This window comes from Crocodylus siamensis, chromosome 10 (assembly GCF_052110815.1).
Source record: "Crocodylus siamensis isolate JL-2025a chromosome 10, ASM5211081v1, whole genome shotgun sequence".
In the NCBI taxonomy this organism is placed as follows: domain Eukaryota; kingdom Metazoa; phylum Chordata; order Crocodylia; family Crocodylidae; genus Crocodylus; species Crocodylus siamensis.
Window position 1 is genome coordinate 37810694 of NC_143404.1, and position 24984 is coordinate 37835677.

The following is a 24984-nucleotide window of genomic DNA, read 5'->3' on the forward strand; positions in this document are numbered from 1 at the left end:
ATGGAACTACTCAACTAGAGAAATTAAGACTATTTGTTACTGTTTCCGTTCATGTTTATATAGTTTTATGTCAATTTTTATTTTTATAATGTAAACAACCTCCATATCAAAGGCATGTGTCATATAGAAATGTATTGTGCATACATTTGCAGCGGGAATGAAAATTGACTTTGATCTTCTATGTATGTGGTTTTCAAAATCACTCCAGCTTCTGCAGTTGGTGGTTCAACACCTAGTGACGCTGTTGGCCAAGGTGCTGCAGAAAAGGGGTTTCAAATCTTCTACCTTGCATTGGTCTAAGGACCTCAGCCGGAGGAAAAGGAACGGAATAATTATGTGTTTGAGAAGACTAATAAATAGCTTTATCTTAATAACCGTATAAGGCAGCCTCTTTTTGAGTATTGCTAGCAATTATTCCGGATCCCTGGGAATAGTTCTGTTGTGAAACGGCTGGCGAAGAAGGGACCCACAGCAAGAAAAGGCAAGTCCGGTCTGCTTTTCTGTTCCTTTGTACATGCGGGTCGGTAGCGGATACAATTCGGTGTTCGGTGCTGGAGGAGAGGGACAGATGGTCTTTTGTAGGCAACATAGCAAGGGATCTAGATTCGGACGTAAGGCAGATCCTTCCCCGTAGATCCAGGATCATTTCTTACAACAGCAGCAGAAAGTATCTACAGCTCGTCTTAAGCACGGGAAATGTAGGGATAAAAGATCATAGACCGGGAGAAGCTGTGCTGGCCCCTAGACCTTTGTACTTTGTATTTCGAATTAGTGCTACAGCACCCATTACAGCTCCACAGGATAGAAGTGCAGATTGAGAATAGCAATGACAATTCACCGAAATTCCCCAAAGAAACGCTGATCTTAAACATTAGGAGCAATCTCACCCCGGAATCGCTTTCCGTGGGAAAAAGCCCATGATTCAGACACAGGGGCAAACAGTACGAGTGGTTGTTTTGGATGCCAACGACAAGGCTCCTCAGTTCGGCCAGTCGGTCCATCAAGCAAAGGTAATGGAAAACAGCCCGCGCGGCACTTTGGACACTAGGGTTGAGGCCAGGGATGAATGCAGAAATAATCTACTCCTTCAGCCAGGTGCTCGACAGAGTCCTCCGGCTGTCCACCTTATGGGTAAAATTACCGCTTGTGGCCAGATCGATTATGAAGAAGCAACGATGCATGAAATGGACGTTCAAGCCACAGATTCTGGGAGCCTGTCTGCTCACTGCAAGGTCCTCGTGGAGGTGACAGATGTCAATGATAACTCCCCGGAGGTGACAATTACCTCCGGGGAGGTAACTAGCCCACTGCCCGAGGACTCCTGCTCAGTGTCCGAAACTGGGACTCTGGGGACAATCCAGGATGACACCCCTTTCGGTCTGAAACAAATTTTACATAATTACTACGAACTAGTGACACAGGCCCCCTGGACCGAGGGGCGGTACCGGAGTATAAAATAACTATCACAGCCAGAGGCTTAGGACACCCACATCTAAGCGCGGAGCAGGTTATCAACATGCAAATATCGGACGTTAAAGATAAGCCGCCTGGATTTAGTAAGACGTCTTATGTCATGTACCTGCAGAAAAACAGTCAGCCCAACCACCTTACTGGAGCGGTGCACGCTGTTGACCTGGACAAACAGCAGAATGGCGAAGTGAGCTGCGCGGCTGCGCGCTGTTGCCTGGAAGGGTGGGAGGCCTCCAGTTGTCCTCAACTCCAAAACGGGAAGGTGTATGCTCTACAGCTCGTGGGCTTTGAGCGCATGAGGGAGTTCCGTGGTGTAGCGAGAGCAGAGGACGGCGGGTCGCCCTCCTTGAGCAACAACCGCACACTCCATTTCTTCATAAGTGATGAAAATGGCAACGCCCCCTTATCTTGCACCCTCCGCAGAACAGCGCCTCCCCCAGTAATGAGCTGGTTCCTAGGTTAGCGGATGCTGGTTACATTGTCACCAAGGTGGTAGCGATGGATGCAACCGCAGGCCAAAACGCCTGGCTTTCCTTCCGCCTGCTGAAGGCTATGGCACCGGATCTCTGCCCCAGACCGGAGAAATAAGGACCACGAGGCCCGTAACAGAGACAGACCCCTTGAAGCAGAAACTGGTAATCCTCGTTAAAGATAACGGCAGGTCACCTCGGTTCACAGCAGCGATGATCTAGGTACTCCTGGTAGGCGTGTTTTCCGATGCCTACCTGCAGATAGAAGACACTTTCCAAAGCCAAACTTTCGGAGGATGAACGTAAATAATTCAGAAAAAGAGTCCAACTTCAGGATGCTCCCTGAGTCCAGAAAATTGGAAAGAAGCCACATTCCTGTGTTTTTTTCATTGCCTGTATCAAATCTTTTCCTAAATGTATATAAATCACTCCAGTGCGGTGCTGAAGTCACTCTCACTGTTAACTACTAATCATAGCAAGAGATCATTTCGTGAGCCGGGAGATCACCAGCTCCCTGCTATAACAGGCAATCACATAATTTTAATCCCCTCCAAGGATGTATTTGGTACCTGGGTTGGTCTGAGACAAAAAGAAATGCAAAATCTAGAACTCTTGGTTCCAAAATAATACCTTTTATTAGACCAGCTAGGAAATCGCAAAAAAACAAACAATCCCCCCCCCCCGCTCCTCCCCCCACAAAAAACAACTCTTTTTCTGCAAACTTTCGGGCTCAAAGGAAAATTAAAAGTAAAATTAAAGATGGTAAATAGTCCCCATAGGTAGGAAATAAAATGAATGTTTGCACGGAGGGAGCTGGAGATGGAAAAGCTGCCCCTCTGGGTCCATGAGAGTGTCCCTGTGAGAGTGTCTCTGAGTTGTTCTGAGTTGCTCTTTGTTGTGTAGGTCAGGCAGGATTCCTTCCCTGGAGGTGTCCGATTGCAAGCAGGGAGGCTTAAAAATCCCCTTCACAAAGCCTGTACTGGTGAAGCAGCTTTCCGTTTTAGTAATCTAAAATAACGGGCTTTGTGCATCAGAAATAAGTATTAAAAATAGGCTTATTTTGGCTTCCACCTAGATAATTTCTTCTGCTCTTTCTGTTTTCAGAATATAGACCAGTTCTCCCTATTAAGCAGTGATCCCAAAACTGTTTAAAAATGGCATGCTCTGAGCAAAAAGGGGTATATCTGCTTTCTCCTTAAATTCAGACTGGTAAACTACGAAGTCTTCCCTGGAAACCTCAGGGCATCTAGCTTCCTTCTCCTTTCCCGCACTGGTCCACGCCTGTTCTGATTTTTACTACCAATGCTAAAACCCATGTATCAATTAATTTTGTGCTGAGGGGAAGATAAATTCGATTAACATGTACAACATAAGTAATATGTCTTTTTGCAAGGGTGGACTGATTATTATCCAGTAATTAATAGCAAGCTATGATATTATCTGTAAAAAGTTCATAGTTGAGAAATACGCTTAAAGAAGCAGTAAGCATAGCAACATCATATTTTCAAGTAACAATGTTATTTACGGAGGAGATATTTCCATATAATTTCTGCAGCTTCACTGATCAAAGTATTGCAAAATTAATACGTTAATCCATTCGTCCAATCAATTTATCAATTAGTCCATTAATCAAAATGAAAACGCTACAGAAACAAAGGCCATTTATTGGGATCAAAGGTTTTTTACTTTTTAGTAGAAACGCTGAGTGGCGCTGTTGGCCAAGGACCAGCAGACCGTTTCACTGTATAAGCTTTTCAGGCAGGATCACTCATATTCACGGAGAAAGGAAAGCCGTATTAGCTGCTGGGAATGAACGGCTGGACACAGTGCAGGGATGTTTTAAGTTAATTCCATGTACAATTAATAGCAGAATTACTGGCAATTAAGGTGCAATATTAGGCACTAAGGACATTTGCGGGAAATCTAGGCAAATACTTTAAAAGGACTGTTTTGCTGGAGAAAAATGGCGGGTTGGCTACGGAGCAGCTCCATCCAAAGGCAAGTAGTCTTTTTAATTCTCTCTCTGTGCGCTTGTCAGGCGGGATGCGAGACAATTCGCTATTCTGTACCCGAAGAAATGGACAGGGACTCCTTTGTCGCCAACATTGCAAAGGATTTGGGTGTGACAGTAAGCGAGATGGCTGCTCGTAAAGCCCGAGTCATTACTGAAAGAAGTAAACAGTATTTTCGGCTGAATCTAAGTACTGGAGATCTAACAATAAGGGAGAAGCTTGACCGAGAGGAAATCTGCCCGCAGAGTGAGATCTGCAAAGTATTTTTTGAAATATTTTTTGACAACCCCTTGCAGTTAATTCGAGCGGAGGTGGAAATTTTTGACATAAATGATAACTCCCCCCTGTTCCCGGAAAATGAAATTATATTAGAAATTCAGGAAACCACCTCTGTTGGGTCTGGGTTCCCTCTGGAAAGTGCCCAGGATATAGATGTTGGAAGCAACAGCCTTCAGAACTACACACTCGGCCCCAATGACCATTTCTCTTTAGTTGTCAGGGCGAAAAAGGATGGGGATAAATACGCAGAGCTCGTGCTGCAGAGACAGCTAGACCGCGAAGAGAAGCCAGAGATGAGTTTTACACTAACAGCGACCGATGGGGGCTCTCCGCCCAGGTGCGGTACAGCCCAGGTCCGCGTCATAGTTCTGGATGCCAACGATAACATCCCTGTCTTTACCCGAGACACGTATGAAGTTCACCTCCTGGAAAACAGCCCCGTGGACCGCCTGGTAGTCAGAGTAGAGGCCATGGATCCTGACGAAGGATCCTCGGGTGAAGTACGCTATTCCTTCACACAGAAATCAGAGAGACATCACCGGCTATTCCAAATAAACTCTGTCACCGGAGAAATACGAGTCGTCGGAAAGGTGGATTATGAAGAAGCTAAAATATATGAGATGGGAGTTAGAGCCACGGATGGCGGGGGTCTGTCAGCCCACTGTAGAGTCCTCGTAGGTGTTTTGGATGTAAATGACAACCCCCCAGAGGTGGTACTCACAACCCTCACCACATCTATAACAGAGGACTCTCCACCCCAGACAGTAGTGGCCTTGTTCAGTGTCAGAGACCGAGATTCTGGAGACAATGGGCGAACAGTGTGCTCCATCCCGGCCGACTTGCCTTTCAGTCTAACACCAGCCATGAGCAACTACTATGAGCTCCGGACAGAAACGACTCTGGACAGGGAGAGAATCTCGGAATATAACATAACCATCACGACCATGGACATGGGGACACCCAGTCTCACAGCCCAGGAAACGATTTCCTTAGAAATATCGGACGTGAACGACCACGCTCCTGAGTTCGGCCAAGGCATCTACAGCATGTCCGTGCGGGAGAACAACAGTCCGGCGCTGCTGATCGGCAGCGTCACCGCCGTGGACAAGGACGCAGGGCAAAACGCCCGAGTGACCTACTCGCTCCTGCGCGGCCCGGGCGCCGCCGCGTCCTCCGTCTCCATCAACCCCGAGAGCGGCGACATCTACGTGCTCAGGGCGACGGATTACGAGGAGGAGCGCGAGTTCGAGGTGGGCGTGAGAGCGGCGGACAGCGGGGCCCCCGCGCTCAGCTCCGAGGCCGTGGTGCGCGTCGTGGTGGTGGACGAGAACGACAACGCGCCCTTCGTGCTGCACCCGCTGCAGAACAGCACGGCGGCCTGGAGCGAGCTGGTGCCGCGCTCGGCCGAGCCGGGCTACCTGGTGACCAAGGTGGTGGCGGTGGACGCGGACGCGGGGCAGAACGCCTGGCTGTCCTACCAGCTGCTGCGCGCCACCGAGCCGGGGCTCTTCGCCGTGGCGCCGCACAGCGGCGAAGTCAGGACCAGCCGGCCGCTCACGGAGCGCGACACGGTGAAGCACAGGCTTCTGGTGCTCGTCAGGGACAGCGGAGACTCGCCCCTGTCGTCCTCCGCAACCCTCAACATCCTGCTCGTGGACGGCTTTTCCGACGCCTACCTGCAGTCTGCCGATGCCGCCGCCGCCGCCGAAGGGGCCGAGAACGGCGCTTTAACCATGTACCTAACCGTCTCCCTGTGCCTCGTGTCCTTCCTCTTCCTGCTCTCCGTCGCGACGTTTGTCCTGGTCAAGGTGTGCCGGAGGAGAGGGGGCGGGGAGCAGTACAGCACTGCGCCCGGCACGGTGTATGGCGACGGCAACTTGCCGAGAGACTGGGTGGATGTGACGGGCACCGGCACCCTGTCCAGGAGTTACCGCTACGAAGTGTGCTTGAGCACGGGCTCGGGGAGCAGCGAATTCCGGTTTCTGAGGCCCCTCGTGCCCTGCCCTCCGCAGCAGGGGGGCGGCGCTGTGACAGGCCCCGGCAAGGACGGCGATCTTCTCACCGGCTCTCATCCGCCCACCGACTTGGGAGGGGCCGATCAGGTAAGGGTTGAGTGGGCTCTTCCGCCGTTCATTCTGGATGTCCAGGTCCTCATCTGTTTCGACTGGCGAATGTTGTTCATGTGTCATCCGTTTTCACATCTACTTTCCTTTATAGTGAACGTAGGGAATGATTCTTTCACAAGTGACTATGTTTCGATTACATTAAACATCTGCAATCAACAGATGTGAGATGTGCCTGACAGCATTAATTTCTCATTAAAGCAGCCTTACTTTTTGGAGTACTGATGCGTTGTATAGGGACGTTTGAAGGGAATTATTGGTCCGCTTTGTTAGGAATTATTTGGAACCTTCCAGGAGGGTCTGTTTCTTGTTGACGAGGAGAAAAAGTCAGGTTTCCTCATCTTATTTCCAGCGTAATTACTACCCTGAAAGCCTTGGATAGAAATGAGAGATGATACGAGCAATATCCAGAGTCCGTTATTACTTAATAAGTTGTAGATTTCCTTCAAAATAGCAGTCAGTTGATAGTGTGTGTTTTAGGAGAAGTGTACAATAACAGAGGTAATTTTTTTCAAGGGGATGTTTCAAGCACTCAATATACATATGACTAGAAAATCCTATTTGGCTACAGTTTTCAGAAAGGATGAGACTGCTTTTCCCTGTGGCTTTCTTTCTCGTCACTGACCTCTATCATAACCGTTTCCAGGGCAACTGCTCAGCACTTTCTCCAGTGTCCTTCCAAGGCCATTATTCTGCATTCCTTTATGACCCCTGTGCTCATTATAGGTCTGTTGCTTAGGTCTCCTACGGTCCATCAGCTCCTATCAGACTGAGCATCCTCTTTCTCATCTTCCCTCGGATGTTGAAAAGCTGATTAGACAGTACTATCGTTTCATTACACTTCAGGAGAGGGAAATCGAAGCCTGTGGAGCCCATTTGATGCCCGCCTTGATGTTTTTTACGAACTACTGTCTCCTGGAAAGACACAACTGCTTTTGTTCTCTACATTTCTGGTAGCTTTCACTAACCAGTTTATGCCGTTCCACTCGCAGCGATTTATTAAAGCGAAGCCTAAAGGACAGCGGTACAGAAGGAGAAATCCCATCAGGATATTACTATCAGAATTTAGGTCCGGAGTTTTCAGTATCCTCCTTGAAAGATTATTTCTAGGCTCTCGCTTACACGTTGAAGACCTGGATTGCATAGTCGATCGACTAGGAATACAAACTGCTCTTTACCTACAAAACAGTTTCCCCTGTAGCGCAGGCACGTACTAAATGCACTGCAGAGGGATGTGAACTACACTTTCTATAAAACCGGGTTGTTGTTTTTGTTGTTCATAAGATAATGATGATTTTTTTACATCCAAATAATACAGATCTCTGGATAGAATCGTTCACTGACATAATTAAAGATGGTTAGCTGCAAGGTGCGAATTTACTGCAAGAAAAGTGTGAACTGAATTAGGGAGTCAAGTTTAACATTGAACAGGACACAAGAGAGGGGTTGAGGTTGGTGATTTTCACCGATAACATTTTGCAGACACTGCAGAGCAGGGGCAGGGGATTCTTTTGGGCGGAGGGCCGCTTACTGGGTTTTGGCAAGCCTTCGAGGGCTGCATGACAGGCAGCCGGGGGAGATAAATATTAATTTTCTAAATGTTTTAGGGGCCCCGCGGGCCGGCTAGAATGCCCTGGCGGGCCGCATTTTGACCACCCCTGCTGCAGAGCTGCTGTCTAAAACCAAAGCCTGTGAAACACGCATTGCACTCGCACGTGTGCTTTTGAAGGGAAGGGGAATCTGTAGGAAGAAATGATGAGCTCTGTTTTTCAGAATTTTTTAGATCCGCGGCTTTTTGGCCGAGGAAAGCATTCCCCGCGCCAGGCCGCCAAGATGGTGGTATAATCCTAGTAGCGAGCCCTAGTCTAACGCGGGGGCGGACGACTGCCTTACATCTTGCATTAGCGCAGCCAGGCCCAAGCGGTCCTATTTTAGCTGAGGCACGAGGTGGCGCCATTGGCCAAGCTGGAGCTGACAACAAGAGATTCCCGGATCCGGCTGCTCTCTGCACTCAGGCAAGCAGAGCTGGGTGCAGACAGCAGCGGCTCCTTGTCGGGATCTGGGGGCTGCTGATTGCAGGGAAAGGGGCTGCTGATTGAACGGAAAGCCTCCACCCCGGAGGTCAGCCTTTTGCCCAGCTCTTGGAGGTGAACTGTGCTAGCAGCGCGCAGAGAGGAGGCCTGTGCTTCAGCCCCGCCCCGGGGATGGCCGGTGGGACTGGCAGCCGCGCGCGGAGGAGGCAAGTACTGTGTCTCTTTGTCTATGTGTGCATGTCCGGGGCGGCGGGGGGCACGATTCGCTACTCTGTGCCCGAAGAGAAAAAAAGCGGCTCCCTCCTTGCTAACCTTGCCGAGGATCTAAAAGTGGACACGGGCGAATTGTCCGCTCGCAGAGCTCGGCTGGTGGCCAAAAGCCCCAGGCAGTACCTGCAGCTGAACGCTAGCTCCGGGGAGGTGCTCGTAAAGGAGAAATTAGACCGGGAGGAGCTGTGCAGACAGACTGATCCCTGCTTGTTGCAGTTCGAAATTGTGTTGGAAAACCCGCTGCAGCTGCACAGGATGGAGGTGCAGGTGGAGGACGTGAATGACAACTCCCCTACATTCTCTGAAGGGGAATTCCTGTTAGAGATGCCCGAACATATCCCCGCAAACACCCGGTTCCCGTTGCAAAGGGCTCATGATTTGGACATTGGCATAAACGGCATCCAAAGCTACAGCCTCAGCACTAACGAGCATTTCGGGCTGGAGGTCCAGACTCATGGGGATGGCAGGAAATACGCGGAGCTGGTGCTGGAGAAGCCCTTAGACCGGGAGGAGCAGGCGCAATTCCTGCTGGTGCTCACAGCTGCAGATGGTGGCCTTCCGCGAAGAACCGGCTCGTCCCAGATCCTCATACACGTACTGGACACTAACGACAACTTCCCCCAGTTCAGCCAGTCAGTGTATAAGGTGCGGATAATGGAAAACAGTCCCCGCGGCGCCCTCGCGGCTACGGTGGAGGCCAGGGACTTGGACCTCGGTTCCAACGCCCACATAACCTACTCCTTCAGGCAGGCGCCCGAGGAAATCCTGAAAGTCTTCAGCCTAGACGAGCTAACAGGGGAAATCAGTGTTGCAGGGGCAATCGACTACGAGGAATCGAGGGCCTACGAGCTGAACGTGCAGGCGACAGACGGCGGGGGGCTGTCCGCGCATTGCAAAGTGCTGGTGGAGGTGGAGGACGCGAATGACAACGCCCCGGAAGTGACGCTAACATCGCTCACGAGCCCCATCCCCGAGGACGCCCGCCCCGGCACGGTGGTAGCCTTGCTCAGCGTGTCGGACCGTGACGCGGGCGACAACGGCAGGGTAGCGTGCGCCATCCGGGGCCGCGGCCCCTTCGCGCTGCGGCGGACAGTGCAGAGCTACTACGAGCTGGTGACCCAGCAGCCCCTGGACAGGGAGGAGGAGCCCGAGTACAATGTCACCATCGCGACCACGGACGGCGGCTCCCCGCGCCTCTCCTCGCTCCAGACGATCCTCGTGGAAGTCGCGGACGTGAACGACCACGCTCCTGAGTTCGGCCAAGGCATCTACAGCATGTCCGTGCGGGAGAACAACAGTCCGGCGCTGCTGATCGGCAGCGTCACCGCCGTGGACAAGGACGCAGGGCAAAACGCCCGAGTGACCTACTCGCTCCTGCGCGGCCCGGGCGCCGCCGCGTCCTCCGTCTCCATCAACCCCGAGAGCGGCGACATCTACGTGCTCAGGGCGACGGATTACGAGGAGGAGCGCGAGTTCGAGGTGGGCGTGAGAGCGGCGGACAGCGGGGCCCCCGCGCTCAGCTCCGAGGCCGTGGTGCGCGTCGTGGTGGTGGACGAGAACGACAACGCGCCCTTCGTGCTGCACCCGCTGCAGAACAGCACGGCGGCCTGGAGCGAGCTGGTGCCGCGCTCGGCCGAGCCGGGCTACCTGGTGACCAAGGTGGTGGCGGTGGACGCGGACGCGGGGCAGAACGCCTGGCTGTCCTACCAGCTGCTGCGCGCCACCGAGCCGGGGCTCTTCGCCGTGGCGCCGCACAGCGGCGAAGTCAGGACCAGCCGGGCTATCACCAACCGTAACTCCGTGAAGCAGAAACTTATCATCCTTGTTACAGACAACGGGGAGCCCCCCAGATCCACCACCTCTGTGGTGAGTGTTGTTTTGGTGGACGGCTTTTCAGATGCGTATATGCAGCTCGTGGATGTGACACTTGCAGAGGACCAGGAGGACACATTGACCTTATATTTACTTATATCTTTGTCTTCGGTTTCATTTATTTTTCTGGTGTCAGTAGTTGTAATTATCGCAGTTAGGGTGTACAGAGTCTTGCATTCTAAGAGGTGTCTCCCACAGTCACGGAGTACCTACTTTGACCCCAATTCCCATGCTAATTCGACGGACACCGGCGGTACCGGGACACTTTCTCAGTGTTATTGTTATGAAGTGTGCTTGGCAACTGGGTCCGGGGCCAACGAATTTAAATTTCTTAGGCCTCTGTTACCGCCTCCACCAACTGTTTTTAGCGCTGGGGAAGCGTCAAGCCCTGATTCTCCTCAGATTCACTGTGACATTAGGGAGAAGACAGAATCTCTGAGACGGGTAAGTGATCTTCTGCCTCTATTTCCCCTGATCCCAGGCGTGGATATGGTTTTTTATTACTTATTTGAAGAAGACATTGAATTATTTATGTTACCTAATTCGCAACAAAAATATAATCTGTTGTTTACCCTCCTCTTTTATAATATTCAGACTAATATACTTGCTCTTCAGTACTTCTTTCATATGTACTATCAGGCCACCTTTTTCTCTAAAAAAGACTGCCAAACCAAGGAATCAGTGATCTCAGGAAGGCTGAATGAGCCATCTAATCACCTCTGAGTCATTCTCTACAGAACTAATTTAGGTGGCCGCTCATTTTGTATTCTGGGTTGTGTTTGTTCTCTTTTTTATTTTTGTTTTTATGCTCTGCTAGCTAACTACCCATGAGTTGTACAAAAAGCCTGCATGACTAATTAAAAGGAGAGGATTCCAGTAGAGAGCAGGACATTTTGGAATCAGGCATGGCAAGGTAGATAATTCTCCTTCCTATGTTTAGTACTCAGGGCCCAGCTACTTAACTGCTCCAAACGATGTCAAACACAACTCAGGCACCGTACAATTCTGAATATTAGATCCAAAATGTCATGAATGGGGCACCCAAATCTCAGACTGCTTTCCAAAATTTTAGCTTAAACAAAACAACGCCATGAGGACCTCTTTGATCTACTCACCTAAATAAACATAAAAGATTTTTCAGATTTGCAGCAGAAAATATTGCATTCAGGGTATAAAATATTCCTGACTCCTTTGAGGGAGGTAGGATGGAGTGGGGGAGAGGAGGGAGCCGAGTGAGAACTACAACTACATATTGGAATACAATGGAGTGCTACATAGCAAATAGTTACATAAAAGTATATTTTTCTCTCGGTCTTTGCATTACAAACTTCCCCTCCAAGTTACATAATTCTACAATACCACCTTCTGGAATATCAGTAATCACAACCATTTACACACCATAGGCTATAGGGTCCTAATGACAACTCCTACTGAGTTTAGAAAGGACTGATCTCATTCAGAGTTCAGTTTGTAAACTGAGGTCCTGATTGAATTTTCTCTGCCGTTCATTAAAGCCAGAACTTTTCATCGAAGACGAACCCAACTTCACATCATTCTTTGTTCTTTGCAGGGCACAGCCTCTTTCTCTGAAGACTTGGTTCCCAGATCGGGAGGCCCGAGTTGTGTTGTTAACAAGCTAATAGGGGTGAATGAGGACTCTGGCCAAAATGGTTTGCTTTCTTATCAATAGTCGGGGACAACCAGCTTTGATCTGTTCACTTGCAGACAGTGTAAAGGGGACATGAAAACAAGGAGACATATCCTCAAAATATTACCAAGAAGGGACTGATCAGTCTTCTGAGACCAAGGACATGCATGCATCTAACTTTTATTCTATATATTCTGATTTAGGAAATTTAAAATACCTTCTACATTTCAGATATCACTATTAAAAAAGAGGGGAGATAATACTACTTGCTTGTTTTGTTTATTCCAACCAGCCCTTATTGTGTGATTATAAGAGTTGTGTTGCTTCAGGCTGTTTACATGTAAAAGGAAATATAGAAGTGATTTATCAAAAGTAAATTCTGATAAATTCAAAAGTAATTTATCAGAAAATACCTTCCTTATAACTTTTTCCTAAAGATATGAGTGCCAAATATTGTCTTGACTTCCTGCAACTTTTCCAGTGCCCAGTCTAAACAGCTTAATTATGGGAGGGGTTTTTTTTAAATAACTTCTAGACTATTTAGATATTATCAGATAAAACTGCTTAAATTAGTTAGTTGGCTATAATATACATTACATATTTTGGGGGAAGGTGGGAAGATCCTTATACTGTGAAAATGTTTTGTTTTTAATTGTATTCTTTTTTTCTAATCATGTGAAACTGAAAGTGCTGGTTACAGAGCTCTTCAAGATCCTTGGATGTAAGAGTACAGAAGTGAAAATTTCATTTACATTACCTTAGTGGTTTTATAGTAAAATAGATGAAAGTCATACAATAAAGTTCAGACCCTGTAAAACAAAATGTGTCAAAAACAATTCCTTCCTTCTTTCCTTTATCTGCTTTGGATGCCTGAGACTGGGCTCACTTGGAGCTGCGTGGGGTGATCCTGAGTGTAAGATTCCCCAGTTTCTTATCTCTTTTCTTTTCTGACTCCCACCTGTCTAAAGGTCTACTGCTTTTGTCTACCTCCCTTTCTGATTTTTTTCTTGCATTTTCACAGGGTTTTTTTTCCCCTTTTTCTCGGTTCTCTGTCCCCTCCCCCTTTTACTTCCAATTTCTCTGTTTGCAAGTTGTATTTGTCTACTTTGCAACTTCTCTCTTACTATTTCTCTTGCTTGCTTGCTTGTCTGCTGCAGGAAGTTATCTTATTTTATCATTTGCCTTTTGAGGGGTGTTCTTAATTCACCCCTTTTCTCATTTTCTTTTACATTCTTCCCCTCGTCCCCCCCTCCCCCGTCCCTGCCTCTCAATACACCCCTCTCTCTTTTTTACTTTTCTTTTCTCCCCTCCAGGCACTCACCCACCCCCCTCCCTTTTTGCTTTTTATGGCTGCATTCCCAGACACTTATCTTTGCAGTTTACATATACGATTTTTTTTTTTTGTTTCCTTGGTTTTAACTTTTGGGATTAACACTGTCCTAGAAGGAATGGCCACTCCTACACCCAATGGCTGGCATGGTGATGCCTCTCAAGACCTCCCTCTTAACCATGGCTTGAGGGTTCATACCCCTCCCTATTTTGCGGTTGAGGTCTGAGCAGGTGCCGTAGCTGATCTCCTGGGACAATGTTACGCAGCTCATGTTAACATAGTCCTGGTGATTTACCTGAGTGCTCCCAACCTGGTCAACAGGGTGTGCACAGAGGGCCTGGACATCGCAGGCATACACTATCTTGTCACGCCCCTAGACACCCAGGCAGTGAGGGTTGTGATTTCCAGCATCCTCCCACACCTGTCAGACTGGGAGCTGGCTAAGGGACTTCAGTCCTATGGGGATCCTACGAGTCCCTTTCACCGACTGACAATCAGAAGCAAGGACCTGAAGCTGAAGCATGTCCTGTCCTTTCGAAGGCAGGTCTTCATTCAGGGAGGGTCCCTTGTCTCTACCTCACTCTTTCAACCTCAAGCTCAATGGGTGGAGGTTTGTGATTTACTTTTCTGTGGGGGAGACCACGTGTTTCCAGTATGGTAGCTCTACCCATCTAGCAGCCCAGTGTCCGCAGGGGAAAACAGCCGAAACATCAGTGACTGCAGTGGTGCTGAAGGATGGTGCATCTACTTCTGGGGCACAGGCCCAGCTCAATGAGGTCAGGATCTTTTCCCGAATTCCTTTCACCCCCAATCCATCTGGGATGGCTGGGGTCTCTAGCATGACAGCACCATCCAGTGGAGGGGCTGGGACTACTACCCAGCCCTCTCCCCAACCCATCCCACCTACAGTGCCTACTCCTCCCCCCCACAGTGCAGAGGCCCCACCAGGTGGAGGGGTTGATGCCTTGTCTGCGTGCCACTGGGTGATGCACCCCACTACACTCTTCTGTCCTTTGGTCTGCTTCAGAAAGTTCAGGAGACCCCCATAGTTGGGAGTGACCTGGTGGGGGGGTGCGGTTCTGCCAACATGGGCTGGACATTTCTGGCTGAAGATTGGTGAGGCTGGACCTCAGGTGTGAGCTCACCCACAAATTCAATGTCTACCCCCTCAATGACCAGACACAGCAGCCTCCTCTCATTGTCCAGGTTGAGGACTGGCTTCAGGAGAGCGATCTCTGTCTTCTTGTGGGGAAAGAGTTCATCCTGCTCTCAAGGTCACTTACAACACTCAGAAAGCTGGATCTTCATCTTACTAGCTTCCCCATCCAATCCAGTAGGCTGGGATGTGACCAAGAGGTCAACAAACCCCTCTTACATCCCCTGGCTCAGGCCTCCAGAAGGAAGGCATTCTGTATCACTTGCACATGACTCTGGAAGCTGGGAGACAGGTGAGGGGTTAGTGACCCCTGCCATTGCCTCCCCTGCCACCGAGTCATCCCCACCCATGGCCATGTGCAATGGTGTCACCAGTGGGACAGCTAGAGAGGGGTCAGGCTCTCCAGTGGGGGTCCCCCGGGACCAGCAAAGAAGGGTCCTGGTGAGGAGGGGGTGTCCTGAGAGGCCCCCTTCATCTTCTTCTCCTTGTTCTTCTTCTTAGTGGTGGGCAGCCCCCCTTTTGTAGGGCACTGGCCAGACAACTCCCAGCTGGTCCCACCCCCCAGGGCTGGCCACCTCAGAAAAGGCAGCGGTGGAGAGTGGCTGGGAGGAGGCCTGAGCCCCATCATCTGACAAGGTCATGATGCCACAGTCACTGGCGTTCCCTTGGGCCTGTCAGATCATGGCCTGACCTGCTGTAAACTGAGCATGCCTGGGAAAGCCTGCATTCAGGCACCTTATTGGTGTTTCAGTGTCAGCCTGCTCCAAGACTCATACTTCCAGGACCACTTCACCCACTTTTGGCAGGGCTGGGAGGCCACAAGTGTGAGTTACTCCTCCTGGAAGCTATGCCATGATGTGGGCAAGGTACTGATCTGGGCTTTTTACCAGCAGTACACCCAGCTGGCCACGAATGATCTGCACCACTATATCCAAGAGCTGGAGGAAGATGTGTGCTCCTATCCGTACTGGGTGGCTGAGCAGGGCACCGTCTGCCTGGCCAACTTTCTGCTGAGTCAGGCCAAGATGGCTGTTCTCAAGAGCTGCTGCAACCAGCTTGCCGGGACTGGGTCAGACTATGCCCTGTGGCTTTTTGGCCCCCTGGTGCAGGTGCACATCTTGCTGGAGTTTGAGTACACTGTGCTCCAGTGGGTGGTGCATGCCTTTGAGGGCCCTCAAAGGCCCTTGAGGGGGTGCTGTGCCATGTGGAGGATGGCCGTCTTCAATACACACTCTGATGTCATGACCAGTCTGGGTGACCAGGTAGGCTCAGAGGCAGACTGTGATCCCAAGTTCGCCCCATGCTCTGGGTCCTCACCAAGCTGCTTTTTGCTTTTTTTTCTCCTTTGTGTGGGAAGTTGAAGGTTTTGTTATGTGGACTATTGGATAGAGCACAGTGGGAATCATTTGTTTATAGAGGGCTTTGGTCTGTACGACTGTGTGGCTGGATGTCCCAACCACATAACGGCATGTTAGGCACGACGTCTAATACTACAAAGGTGTCTGTCATGGTGTGATGTTATGAATGTAATGGCATGGTGCTTTTGGTTTGATGGTGATTTGTTTGTCTTTGCTTTGCATATTGGGCCTGGACCTCCAAGGGGGCAACTTTTTGTACCCTGAGCCCCTGAATAAAGTAGCTCAGAAGTCCTTCCTTCCTTTACTTTCACTTCATCTCCAGTGCTATATTTTTTTAAATCAAAGTGAGTTTCTAGTGATCATAAGAAATGAAAACAGTTTCTCATCATGATATTAGATTAACTTTTTATGACTGGAATCTGTCTGTGACTAGGTGGTCAGTTAAGATTCTGTGAAGGTAATGCATCTCGGTCTCTCACTGAACATCTTTTCACACCATCCATTTCTAGTTCCATATTTTTGGGTCTTGTGTGTGAAGTCTCTGTGATCTGAGTGGCTGTACCTACTACACTGAAGAAGAAGGATGTTTATAAAAAAAAAAATCTGTCATCCTGATCTTCTTGCCCTAACTGGCTATAAACTCTGATTCCACTGCTTAACAGTAAAGAGGAAGGAGGATGAAAACATACATGTTTCTAGGCATGTCCTTTTTATGAATCAGTCCTTCCCAGACAGGGAGATACAATTCCCACTTAAGTCTGATGGGCACTGTTTTTTCCTCTAAATCTTCCTCAGATGAGAGGCAGAGGAAGTTTCACTTACTATTTTACTGAGAGAGTATGCAAGATCCTTTGGAGACCAAATCTAAGTTCTTAACTCCATAGGCATGCATCTGAATAAAGACCTGTTTTTAAAGCTTCACTGGACATTTCCCATCAAAATCAATGGAAGCAGTGCATGTCTGGCACTTCAAAACACTAGACTAACCTTACTTATGCACTTCAAAATGGATTTAGGTGTCTGGCGTTAGACCAGCACTTTTTAAAAATTCCCCTATGTGCAGAATTGCCCTATAATGAACTCTGCCCCTTCCTGCTTTAGAACCTCTATTGGAGAAAAAGTACCTTTTCAGCTACTGAACACAATGGATCTCCTATATATCAGGAAAGATCCTGTATCTATAAATAATTATCTATGACCTGGGCCCTGGAGCACTTTTGCTCTTGAGCACTAGTTTTACCAATGCTAATGGCCTCTGGCAGGGATATATGTTCCTGTATTGCAGTTCTTTTCTGCGCATGTAATAGAAGGTTGATTTCCTAAAATTATGAATAGTATTATAATTACAATTTCTAACTAGCAGAGCAGTCATCACTTACCAGGCATATGTCCCACTGTGCTTGTAAGAATTAGTCATAGGATTCCTTCTTTATTGTGAGCCTCCATCTATTACAGACATGTTCTTTCACATGGGCATTTTCTATGGTCTTTCCACTCTCTGTTTTCCTTTCTGTTAGTTCTTGGAATCGGTGGTGCTGAACTGGTGTTCAATCCCAGATACTTGCAGAAGCATATTTCTCAGCCTTATGGAGAACAAAAGCGGGCACCATTTCCAGGATACAGATCAATAATAATGAGTCCCTGAATTTGTGGAGAATAATTGTGTGAAAAGGTTGTGAAGAAGACTTTGCACTGTGTTATCATTAGAATATTTAAGTGGCTATGTACATAAAATGTCATAATATCTAATGCATAGGCTGTTTACGTATAGAAAAGCCGTTTCAGATCCTTTCTATTGACTTATTGCTGCTATGTAATAATGTGACTGGTTTGTGTCGTCTTGCATAGTAAGGATCTCTACAATAGGAATTGGGTTTTGATAGCAAGTATAATTGAGGCGCTAGGTGGTGGTTACCAAAGGTGGGGTGGAAGACAGCTGCAGAGCAGCTTGAGACAAGTCACCATGACAAGAAGCAGCTTAGAGATATGAGACGAATATACATAAAGACTAAAGCCATAATTAATTGTTTTACTCGAAGGATCTCTGCAAACTGCACTGTCACTCAGGGGCTGCAGGAGCTACTCTCAGGGCTACATGGGAAGCGCAGCTTTTCGGATTTGAGCTGGAATGGGGACTCACGACAGGAAAAGGCAAGTTCTGGTTTTCTTTCTGCATCTCTGCGTGTCTGGGGTGGTGTGCAAGACCAGCGGCTACTCCGGGCCTGAAGAACAGGACGCTGGCTCCATTGTTGTCAGTACTGAAACGGCCTTGACACTGGATGAAGAAAAATTGTCTGCTTGCAGGGCCCGGGTGGTTTCTGAAAGCAGCAACCAGTATTTCCAGCTCAATCCTTGCTCCAGGGAGGTGCTCATAAAAATGAAAATAGACTGTGAGGGTCTGTGTGGACAGACAAAACGGTTTGTGCTTCAGTTTGAAATTGTATTGGAAAATCCACTGCAGTTGCACGGCTTTGAGGTGCAGCTAGAGGATGTGAATGACAATTCCTCGGACTTCTGAAAAAGAAAGTGTGCTAGAAATTGCAGGACTGATCCCTGCAAATATCTACTTTCCCCTGGAAAGAGCCCATGATCCAGACATAGGAGTTAATGGCATCCAGTCCAGAGCTATGCGATCAGCCCCAAAGAGCATTTTTGGCTGAATGTGTAGAACCATAGCCACTGCACTAAATACGCAGAGCTAATCTTGCAGAAACAGCTAGACCTGGAAGATGAGCCAGAAATTAATTTGGTCCTCACTGGCTGCTGCCGATGGGGGCCTTCCGCAGAGGACTGGCACAGCTAGGATACAAGTAATTGTTCTAGATGTCAATGATAATTTCCCTCAGTTTAGCCAGTTGTAGCAGGTCTCTGGCAAGCTGCCTGGAGCAAAGTTGTCTCCCTATAGATAGTAGTGTTTCATCTTTGGAAAAATCGCCTGCCACGCCTTTGGGTGATACAGGAGATGGATGTTGAACCACTCTTGGGGAAACAAAGGGTTAGTCAGGGGCTCACAGCATCAGCCAGTCTACGCAGGGTTCCACCATCCTCGTACCCTGCCCTAACCACTCCAGATGTCCCGAGCCCTTGGTACTGGCCTCTGATGTTGGTACTCCAGTCTTGGTCTTAAGGACCACTGATAGGAACCTCCCTCCTCCTTCGGCGGCTTGTCTGGTTCTTCCCTGCATGGGTCCCAAGCCAGATACTCTTGCTTCTGGTCCCCCTTTACCCTCAGGGTCGGAAGGACTCACTCCCCCTTAGGGGGAAACCCTTTCTGGTAAGTTGAGGAACAGGGGTTTCCCTTTGAGCTCTAGGACCGGTCCTCTATCCCAGTCTCCCTTGCATTCTCTCTCTCCACTTCTTCTCCTCTGCTGCCCCCGGAATGCCCTCTTGACATCCCTTAAATTTCCCTCTTGCCCAGCTGGGTCCATCCAGCAGCTTTTCCATTCGCAGTCTGCCTGACCCAGCTGTCTCCTCTCTCCTCCTCCATTGCGGGGTTTTTTTTTCCCCTTTTGCCTGCACTGTTCTCCTTCTCCTGGGCTTGAGTCCCCCAGCAGCTGGGTTTGCAGCGGCAGCCTTTGATCTGACAACCCCAGCTGGTCCCTTTAACTGCTTGGAGTTCGGTGTTTCTCCTGGCCAGGTGATTTTCCCTGCCTCTTCAGGTAAGTTTGTTTTTCTCTATTGTTCCCATGACAGGATGCCTCAGTCACACTGTCACAGCTGTCCTTGTATAAAGTACGTCTCTTTAAAAATGCTCCAAAACATCAAGTAGTTTTCAAGGTATCTGCCACAGATACTGACGAGGGAATAAACAGCTAAATATCATATTCTATAATAACATTTTGGAAGAAACTCAAAGCAGTTTTGACACAGATTCTACAACAGGAAAAATCAGGGTGATATGGACGGTAGATTTTGAAGAAGACCAAACCCATGAGATGGAAATCAGAGCCCAGGATGGAGTGGGTCTCTCTGCGCAGTGTGAAAGACAGACTCAGGAGAAAACGGGAGAACACTTTGTTCTATCCCAGACAGTCTCGCTTTTAATGTGAAACCAACACTGCAGAATTATTGTTTTGGTGACAGATCAGGCCGTGGACAGGGAGAAATCTCCAGCATATAATATCATGATCACTGGTCAGGATTTGACATCCCCCAGCCTCAGCAGCCTGGAGACCATCTACATAAAGATATCAGACATTAATGACAATGCACCGGTTTTTAATCAGGTTTCTTACACTACGTCGCTCAAGGAAAATAACAGGCTGCTGGCATTGATTGGAAGTGTAAAGGCCATTGATTTAGAGTCAGATCAGAATGCCAGAGTGAGTTATTGGATGCTATCTGATCAGACTAGAATCTTTCCCTCTTCCTCTTACTTTTCTATCAGTTCTGGTAATAGCAACATCTACTTCCTGAAACCCATAGATTATGAACAAAGGAGGGAGTTCCAGATGGTAGTGAAAGCTTCAGGTGGCGGGGCCCCTCCAATGAGCTCCGAAGTCACAGTCCGGGTGGTCATAATTGACAAAAATGACAATGCGCCCTTCGTGCTGCACCCACTGCCGAACAGCAAGGCGGCTTGGAGCAAGCTGGTGCCGCGCTCGGCCGAGCCAGGCTACCTGGTGACCAAGGTGGTGGCGGTGGACGCGGACGCGGGGCAGAACGCCTGGCTGTCCTACCAGCTGCTCCGCGCCACCGAGCCGGGGTTCTTCGCCGTGGCGCCACACAGCGGCAAAGTCAGGACCACGAGGTCAATAACAGGATGTGACACATTGAAGCAAAGGCTTACTGTGCTCATTACAGACAATGGGGAATCCCCCCTCTCCTTTGCAAACCTATATATCCTCCATGGGTCAGAAACCATGGGTTTTCAGACGTCTATATGCAGTTTGCTGATTCAGCTGAGGAGGACAAAGAGAAGCAAAACAGCACTTGACTCTGTATTTAGTAATTACTTTGTGTTTAATGTCATTGCTTTTTTATTTCAGCAACATTTTTTATAATTATTAAGAAGTATAAGAAAAAAAATGTTAAGGACAAATATATCACAGCTCCTGGCAATTTTTATAGCGATGGAAATTTTTGGAATAATTTGGTGGATGTAAGCAGTACTGGAACTCTGTCCCAGAGCTATTGGTACGAATTTTGTTTAACTACTATACTGGGAAACAATGAATTCAAATTCTTCAGACCCATCGTTTCCAATGTTCCAGAACAACACGTTAATGGTGATACATTACTCAGATTTTCCTATGAAGTCAGACCAGAAAAAAAGAAACTGAACTATGAGGCAGGTAAGAATATTCAATTACCTTTCTTAAAATAATTTGTGTCTTACTAAGCTTATACAGGAATTATTGAAGGAAAGTCATAACATTTTAATATGAGGAAACCCCTTTCTATAGTTACATTACTCACCATGTATAATGATGACCAGTCACCAATGCAATACCACAGCTGGCAAAGCGAACAAAACTCTGGCTTGCATCTACCAATGCATCTCAAGCAAGACCCAGGATGTCATTCTCCCACTGTACTCAATAGGGCTGTGCGACGCTTCAGACAGAGCTTCAAATCCAGAGAAGCTTCCGACGCTTCGGGGTCCGAAGCAGTATGTCCAGATTGAAGTGCTGGCTTCATTGGGCTTCCCAAAGCCTAACGAAGCTTTGGAAAAGCTTTGGTGATCCGGCCATAGGGTGTAATGAGGAACCACCTTGGGGGAAACTGCACCTCAAGCTGCGGACAAGCAAAACTCGTAACATGGGTGACACTGAACGTGTTAAGGTGCAGCAGGTTGAAAGCTTCAGGGATGGTGGCCCCTGCTGAGGCCACAATGCCTGCCAGCTGTCAAGGAGACAGGTGCAGGGGTTCTGGCTTCTGCAGCCCTGCACCCCTAACTGCTGACAGACAAAACTTGTGATATGGGGGCTTGTGCAACTGTCTATGCATCTGTCAACAGGTGTCGGAGACGCTACTGCAGGCCAGGCTGCTAAGCTGCTGGGTTACCAGTTACCAATCAATCATGAATCACTCAGGGACCAGCTCAGTACACAGTAGCTAACTAATGTATCCAGTTATTTACCTTCAATTATCACCTACCAAACCAAAGACTAGGGAGAGGAAATAATCAATACAGACAATCAACTGCCCCAAAACAGAGACAGTCAGTTGCATAAGCACCCATGGCACAAGATTTGCCTGTCAGTAGCTAGTGGTGCAGGGCCCCAGAACCCCCCTGCACCAATCTCCTCAGAAGCTGGCAGGCGTTGTGGCCTTAGGGGCCACCATCCCTGCAGCTTTCACCCTGCTGCACCTTAACACACACAGTGTCACCCGTATCATGAGTTTTGCTTGTCCACAGCTTGAAGTGTAGTTCCCCACAAAACCCTGCACCAATCTTCTTGAAACCTGTCAGGCTTTGTGGCCTGAGCAGAGGCAACCACCTTTGCAATTTTCACCTTGCTGTGCCTTAACACACAGAGGGTCATCTGTGTCATGGATTTTTCCTGTCCACAGATTGAGGTGCAGTTCCCCCCAAACTCCTGCATTGATCTTCTTGAAACTTAGCAGGATTTGTAGCCTCACCAGGGGCTACCACTCCTGCAGTTTTGACCCCCCTGCATTGTAACACATAGACATGACATGAGTTTTGCTTTCAAGACTTTGGGATACAGTTTCCCCCAAACCCCTGCCTTGATCCTCTTGAAACTTGGCAGGCTTCATGCTCTCAGCACAGGCTACCACCTGGAAGTTTCATCCAAATCAGACAAATTAAAACAAAGTTATAGATATTTCATTGATTCCCCATTATACCCTAAGGCCGAATCTCTGAGGTGGCTCCGAAGTTTCAGAGCTGCTTTGGCTGGATCGAAGCAGAAATGTGGTTTGGACCCCCAGATCGGATCCCAGGCATCCAAAGCGGCTGGATTTGAAGCTAGATCAGATCGCTGCCAACTTGCACAGACCTAGTACTCAGCCTCAGTGAGGCTGCAGCTGGAGTACTGTATCCAATTCTGGATTCCACAATTTAGCAAGGACATGGAGAAGTTTGAAAGAGTCCAAAGGAGATCCACATGCATGATCAGAGGGCAAGAGAACAGGCCATGTGAAAAGAGGCTGCAAGCTATGGGACTCTTCAGCCTGGAGAAGCACAGGCTCAGGGGTGACATGGTGTCAGCCTATAAGTACATAAAGGGTGTGCATCAGTATCTGGGGGAATGTCTGTTCACCAGAGACCCTGGGGGATAACAAGGTCCAATGGTCACAAACTTGTGCAAGAATGTTTAAAGCTGGACATAAGGAAAAACTTCTTGACTGTCCAAGCCCCCAAGGCCTGTAACAGACTCCCCCAAGAAGGAATGCAAGCACCTACCCTGGACACTTTTAAGAAACTTTTGAACACTTGGGCAGGTGGCTGGACCTGATGATCATATGAGGTCCCTTCCAGCCCTAATATCTATGAAATCTATGAAACAACCACTCTTTGTGCACACCTTTTGCCTTCGCTCCCTGAAAAAAAAATTGAATCCCCCCCCACGTATCTGAAAAAGGACTTTTTATTGTCCTTGATATGTGCAGCCAGCTGGAGTTCAGTTGCAACCTTGGCTTTCCCTGGTTGGCTCCCTTCAGGTGTGGACCAATGCAGAATATTCCTCATTAGTGGTGTTTCCTGTCCTGCATCCATTATAAGCCTCTCTTTTGAGATGTGGGAGGTCCATGCTTTCCCTATTGAGCCAAGGGGATTGTTGAGCCCTTTTATGACCTTTTGTATATGGGTTGGGGTGGAGTCCCTTGGTGCTTGTAGGATCACTTCCTTAAAGACCAACCACTCATCATGAACTCCCCTCCCTGTGAAATCATGGCCTCTCAGAGCCTCAAGATCAAGCCTCGTCAGCTTATGAAATTCAGCTTTCCTTAAGTTCGGGATTATCGCATTGCTGGCTGACTTGCCAGCTTTGCGAAGGATAGTGAAAGTGATCATCTCATAGTCACTGTCACGCAGCTTCCCTTCAATTCTTAGGTCACTGATTAAATTATCCCCTTTGGCCAGTACCAGGTACAGCAGCACCTTATGTCTTGTCAGCCCATAAACTTCTTGAGACTGGTAGAGCTCATCCACACATGTAAGGAAGCTTTGAGACTGATTGGATCTGGCCAAGTGCTCTTCCCATAAGATGTCCAGATAGTTGAAGTCTCCCATGACAATCATGCACCGAGAGTGTGCAGCCTCAGCCAGTTCCCTGGTGAATTATTGGTCAAGCTCTTGTTCCTGGTTTGGAGGTCTGTAGTTGACTTCTACCATTGTATCCTCTTCACTACTTTCCCCTTGTCCTCCTTTGGTGCCAATCTCAGCTTGTGTAGCTCCACTTCACATAGAGAACATTGCACAATTTGTTTCATAGAAAATGGGCTGCTTAGTGCTTAGAAAGACTGACAGGACAATTCCATCGACAGTTAACAGAAAGGCTTTACTAATTAAATAACAGGTACTTACAGGAAAATGACAGGAAATTGCAAAAACAAAACAAGCTATAATCCAGTCCAGTACTATTAGCCATAATGGTGGTTTTCTCCCCAAAACAGGCAAGGAAGCGGTTCTGGTCTTTGCAGCTTCTCACCAGGCATAGATTCGTTGCCAAGGGTGATTAGTTGGGTGCAGGTTATGGTGGCTCAGCATGGCGTTTCCCTTCTGGGATGAGTGCTCCTTGAGGGCAGTTTCCTTCTTCTCTTATACACAGTCTTCAAAGCATATTTCTCTTAATGGTTTGAAGATCAGGGTCCAGTCAAAGCTGGTAGGGTGGAGGGTTATTGTTCTTTGGTTGTGATATGAATGTTAGCCTTTTGGATCCATCTCTGTTTGTTGTGGGTGAAACTGATATGCACAAAAACCCTTGATTGCTCCAGGGGTTTATCATTTGCTTAACTATAGTATGGTTTGATTGCTCTAGCCCAAAACCCTAAAC

At 48.3% G+C, this 24984-nt stretch overlaps 2 protein-coding genes and 1 pseudogene across 4 annotated transcripts; all 3 read left to right on the forward strand.

Annotated features, from left to right (window-relative positions):
• The first annotated feature begins 3714 nt into the window (after window positions 1-3714).
• LOC149856454 (protocadherin beta-15-like) lies at window positions 3715-13003 on the forward strand. 3 transcript variants are annotated; one of them, XM_090064334.1, is made up of 2 exons: window positions 3715-6333; window positions 12100-13003. In XM_090064334.1, exons 1-2 carry the CDS (start codon window positions 3904-3906, stop codon window positions 12217-12219), a joined length of 2550 nt encoding a protein of 849 aa, XP_089920460.1. In that variant the 5' UTR covers window positions 3715-3903; the 3' UTR covers window positions 12220-13003. The 3 variants fall into 3 exon arrangements, with proteins under 3 accessions (XP_089920460.1, XP_089920462.1, XP_089920461.1); XM_090064336.1 differs by lacking the exon at window positions 3715-6333 and adding an exon at window positions 8255-10523; XM_090064335.1 differs by lacking the exon at window positions 3715-6333 and adding an exon at window positions 8260-10973.
• A 5146-nt stretch (window positions 13004-18149) lies between these two features.
• LOC149856455 (protocadherin beta-16-like) lies at window positions 18150-18882 on the forward strand (annotated as a pseudogene).
• A 210-nt stretch (window positions 18883-19092) lies between these two features.
• Window positions 19093-22014, forward strand: LOC149856456 (protocadherin beta-17-like). Its single transcript, XM_090064062.1, is given in 5 exon segments — window positions 19093-19108; window positions 19904-19999; window positions 20002-20089; window positions 20091-20873; window positions 21981-22014. Coding segments are annotated over 5 exon segments (1017 nt in total).
• The last annotated feature ends 2970 nt before the right edge of the window (window positions 22015-24984 follow it).

Coding starts and splice junctions, on each gene's coding strand:
- LOC149856454 (XM_090064334.1), top strand. CDS start 3,904: ATGGCGGGTTGGCTACGGAGCAGCTCCATCCAAAGGCAAGTAGTCTTT. Junction 6,334..12,099: donor ACTTGGGAGGGGCCGATCAG/GTAAGGGTTGAG, acceptor TGTTCTTTGCAG/GGCACAGCCTCTTTCTCTGA.